The sequence below is a fragment of the Adiantum capillus-veneris genome, chromosome 5 (genome assembly GCF_014529385.1).
Source record: "Adiantum capillus-veneris isolate H3 chromosome 5, ASM1452938v2, whole genome shotgun sequence".
NCBI lineage: Eukaryota > Viridiplantae > Streptophyta > Polypodiopsida > Polypodiales > Pteridaceae > Adiantum > Adiantum capillus-veneris.
The window spans coordinates 105,950,955-105,955,614 of NC_140935.1; the positions used below are offsets into that span (position 1 = coordinate 105,950,955).

General features: G+C 43.1%; 1 protein-coding gene across 1 annotated transcript; it reads right to left on the bottom strand.

Annotated features, from left to right (window-relative positions):
- Positions 1-982: 982 nt before the first annotated feature.
- Positions 983-3,967, bottom strand: LOC147457869 (pentatricopeptide repeat-containing protein At4g13650-like). The gene has a single exon (XM_086512649.1). It carries the CDS (start codon positions 3,714-3,716, stop codon positions 1,365-1,367), a length of 2,352 nt encoding a protein of 783 aa, XP_086368775.1. The 5' UTR covers positions 3,717-3,967; the 3' UTR covers positions 983-1,364.
- Between the last annotated feature and the right edge of the window lie 693 nt (positions 3,968-4,660).

A 4,660-nucleotide genomic window follows, 5' to 3' on the forward strand; every position in this document is an offset into this window, starting at 1 on the left:
GGTTCTGTTTTTGCAAGGTCCGTCGGTGCAAGTATCAGTATGACCGTCAATGTACGCATCGATATACGTGTCAAAATATGCATCGATATAGACGTCAGTATATCGAAGTTTAGCAATGCATATACTGACGCCCACCAACGACGTCGATAATTTGGAGTGGGTAATGAAGCCATCTCTTGTAGTAGTGTTTGATAAGAGCAGTGAATATTTTCTCTTGTGAGACTTAAACGTGTGAAAATCGCTTTAAGTTCTTGTGTATATATATCGCGTGAAAGAAGTCCGGCTAGCTTGCTAATTCTTGGGCATGGCACATAATCTACCACCTGTAACATGAATACAATCTATGGCTTTAAACCTGAGGAAGTACAGAGAAAAACACAGATTCCAAACACTAGGTTAGGTAAGAAGCTATAAGCAAATTAAACCGAGAGATGGATAAGAAGAGGAAGATGCTCTAACGAATATAGCTGAACAAGGGAGAGGCAAAGCGGCAGAGAAAGAAAAAGCCAACGATGAAGCTGCTGAAAGAGCCTTGAAGGCCTTTGCAAAATCGGAGAGAGCCCAAGCTGAAGAAAGCAGGAGAGGAAAGGGCTTCCTTATGATCTCTTGGTACAGCCAACTAATGAAATTCTCCATGAATTTTATGCCCGCTTAATGGTTCTACCATCTTCCTATATGCAAACCTTTGAAGAAGCAATCTATACAACGTCTCTTTGACAATAGGAGTCTTAGAGCCATGTTAAAGAACCTCATGTCAAGATTTGTGGCCTACTCTGCTATTGAGCCACGTAAGAACATTACTCGAAGATTCATGTCCGAAAAGAGGCAAAAAGATATGGATGCAAAAACAAGAAGGCTTGGAGCAGTTGTGGCAGAGAGAGAAGGCTAGTGCCCTGACACACTACCTAGAACTCCGACCATCATACCAAAGGACGACATGGCCTAGGAGGAGGAGAATGTTAGCTACTAAGCTAATCGATGATACCCACTCAAGATTATGTGGCCTTATATTGTAAATTTTCCATAAATATATGATGTCAACCATTTGAGATTGTCTCACTTGTAATTTTTTATTATTTTGGATGTAATTATAAGCCAATGTCATTGAGTCGGGGTTACAAGCTTCCAATTTTTATTTATTACTTTTGATGGCACTCATTTGATCAAGTTCTGAGGGGTTTTGGTGGCATCCTCATTTGCTTTGCCCCCCTTAAGATTCCCATGGCCACCAAAACCTTCAAAGCAAGTTAACCCTTAATAGTTTTTTGCCCATAATTTTCGCATCCTGGGCTCGATTGAGGCATAAGCAAATGTGAATCATTTTAGTAGTTTCTCATGGACCATTCTAACATTATCTCAAAATCTTAATCAAGTTCTATATATTCAGGAACGTCAGCATCTGCATATATGTTAGATATCCCGATGTACGCTGCTGAATCTGCTTCATCCATCTGCATCAGCTGGCGAAATGTGTGGCTGCCAAGCTCAGTATTACCCCATTTTTGACAAGCGCCTAATAATGAGCGCCAAATAATAAGATCTGTATAGATTGGCATCTTCATCAGCATGGCTGCTGCCATACCTAACTGCCCAGCACGGCAAAGAAGATCAACCATGCAAGTGTAATGTTCAAGGGATGGAATGATTCCAAAGTCCGCTCTCATAACCTTGAAGTACATCTGACCCTTGTAGACCAAACCTGCATGACTGCATGCATTAAGAACACTAACAAAAGTGACCAAACCCGGTTTTACGCCCTCTCTAATCATCCTGTTGAAAGAAACAACAACATTTCCAACTTCTCCTTGCTGAGCATAACCTGTAATAAGTGCATTCCAAGACACTATCTCTCGTACATTAAGCTTTTCAAAGACTTCTTTGGCTCTGTTGGTGAGGCCACACTTTGCATACATATCAACTAAAGCATTGCCAACAATTAAGTCTGTTTCCAAGAACTGTTTGCCTGATATCTCACCATATAATTCTTGGCCTTTGCAGATTGCTCCTATACTGCTACAAGCTTTTAAGCCAAAAACATAAGTGACAGCATTGGGAAGGACCCCTTGAGTTTTCATTTTCTGAAAACACAACAATGCTTCCTCGCCTTGACCAAACTCGGCATATCCCCCTATCAAAGAAGTCCATGAAACCATGTCTTGAACTCGAAGTTTGTCAAACACTCCTTGTGCTTCAGTCAGTAAACCACACTTAGCAAGCATGTCAACCAAGGGATTACCCACATCAGAATGTGTTTCTAGTCCCCTCTGCATAATCTCAGCATGTAGCTCCTTTGCTTGCACCCTTGATTTCAAACTGGCACAAGCTTTCAGGCTGCAAACAAAGGTGACAACATCTGGGTGTATCCCTTCTCCTTTCATTTTTCTGAAACAATTCAGAGCTTGCTCACTATAACCATGCTCAGCATATCCTCCTATCAGTGAAGTCCATGCGACAACATCTTGAACGGTTAACCTATTGAACACTTCTTGTGCTTCTGCAAGCCAGCCACATTTTGCGTATGTATCAAGCAAGGTGCTACTAAGAACAACATCCGATTCCAAACCTTTCTTGACAATCACACTATGTACTCCAAGGGACTTATCTATAGCTTTTAGGTTGCTACAAGCTTTCGAAATGCAAACTAGTGTGATGCCACTAGGAGAAATGCCCTCATGCTGCATTTTCTCATAGCACCCTAGTGCTTCTTTCATGTACTCAAGTTTCACATAACCTGCTACTAAAGTATTCCAAGAAATCAAATCTCTCTCTGGCATCTTGTCGAAAACTTCCTGTGCTTTTTCAAGCATGCCACATTTTGCATACATATCAACCATGGCATTACCCAGCACAAGGTCCGTTTCTAAGAGTCTTGTCTTTGCAATTTGCTTGTGGATTTGTATGCCCTTTTCAAGGGCTCCTAAACTGCCACAGGCTGTTAAGGCGCATATGAAAGTGACAGAATCTGGAGAGATGTCTTCATGTTGGAGTTGCTCGAAACACTTGAGTGCCTCCTCGCTTTGGCCTTGTTTTGCATATCCTCCAATCAGTGTATTCCAAGAAACTACATCTCGGATCGAGAGCTGGTCAAACACCTCCTGTGCTTTGTCAAGTAAACCAAATTTGATGTACATATCAACCAAGGCATTGCCGAGATTTACGTGCTTTTTAAGCAGCCCTTTATTTGCAATTTCCCCATGAATTTCCTTTCCATTCTCTATGGCATTGATGCTTCCACAGGCTTTCAATGCGCATATGTATGTAATAACATCTGGAGAGATGCCCTTCGCCTGCATTCGTGCAAAGCACTCAAGAGCCTTATGACCTTGCTCATGGCGAGAGTAGCCTGAAATAAGAGCATTCCAAGAGGCAGTATCTGGGTTCAGAATCTCTTCAAAGACCTCTTCTGCTTTGGAAAGCAGGCCACATTTGGCATACATGTCCACCAAGGAGCTGCCCACAAAAGTCTCTGTCTTCAACAGACGATGTCTGGCAATTTCAACATGCAGAAGGCAACCACGCTTGGCATCATTTAGCCTGACACATGCTTTCAAGAGGGCAATAAAAGTGCCTGCATCGGAAGGAGTGACATCATTTTCTGGAAAACTGCTATTGAAGTGTGAATGGCCATGGCTCGCAGACGGTACAGCAAAGGAGCTCAAGGAGGTGCCATCCACGATCGGACCAGCATCACAAAGGCGTCCAGCACTTAATAACATTCCAACAATTTCTGGGCATGCATGAGAGCAAGCAAGCCAATGGCACGACTTAGGCGAGGAGCTTCACAGCATCGACGGAGACTACAGCAGAGGATTCGAGCCATACTATCTACAGGTGAGGATGAATTCATCACCCATTATATTACCCCCTCTTGCATTGGCCACATATCGTGTCAGTGGGCAAAGTGTGGTAGACTGGTTATGCTATGTCTCTCTTGACCAACAGGTCTTAAGATCAAGCTTCCTCGTTGGATAGTTCTTTGAAGTCCCTTGGGATAGTACCCTACGACATTAAAACAATCTTCTTCTTCTTTTACCTCACCGTAGAAACCACCATACTATACACCTCTTTAACAACTGCTCATTTTCAGTTTTTTAATAGTAAGAATCTCTCCAGATACCTTTACGTTATGCAGGCATAGCTCCACAGCAACAACAAAATTACCAGGCAGGGCGCAGCACTTAGAGTTTAGCCGATTTAGCATCTTTCACCCTCACTCAGTTGCAAGGTTAACCCAAGTAGTTAAAGGTATAGAGATTTACTAAAAGAAAATCATTAAATTGATTTTGTGAAGATGAAATCCTAAATTGGCTTTTTACATGTCCCGAAAGAGTTGGTCTAACGATAAGGCTTTGGCCTCTCCACCTACAGGTTGTGGGTTCAAATCCCCTGTTGGGTTACATTCTAGAGGGACACCTTGTGCTCACCTGGTGTTCACGTTGCTAGGGCTCTTGCCCTTGGACACTGGAGTGCATCCTCCTCCTAGGGTGGGTCACTCGAGGAGGAGGCTCCTAGTTGGTTGCTACAAGTTCTTTCCGTCGTTCCCAGCACATGGTGCATCAATTAGGTGGCCATGGTGGTGCCTATGCGTGGCTCTTGCCCGATGGTACGCGGCCCTTGCCCGACTATCTAAAATGGCTAATATTTGGAAGGGATAAGCACC

Excerpts from the sequence above, each read along its gene's own strand:
- LOC147457869 (XM_086512649.1), bottom strand. The coding sequence starts at position 3,716 with ATGTTATTAAGTGCTGGACGCCTTTGTGATGCTGGTCCGATCGTGGAT.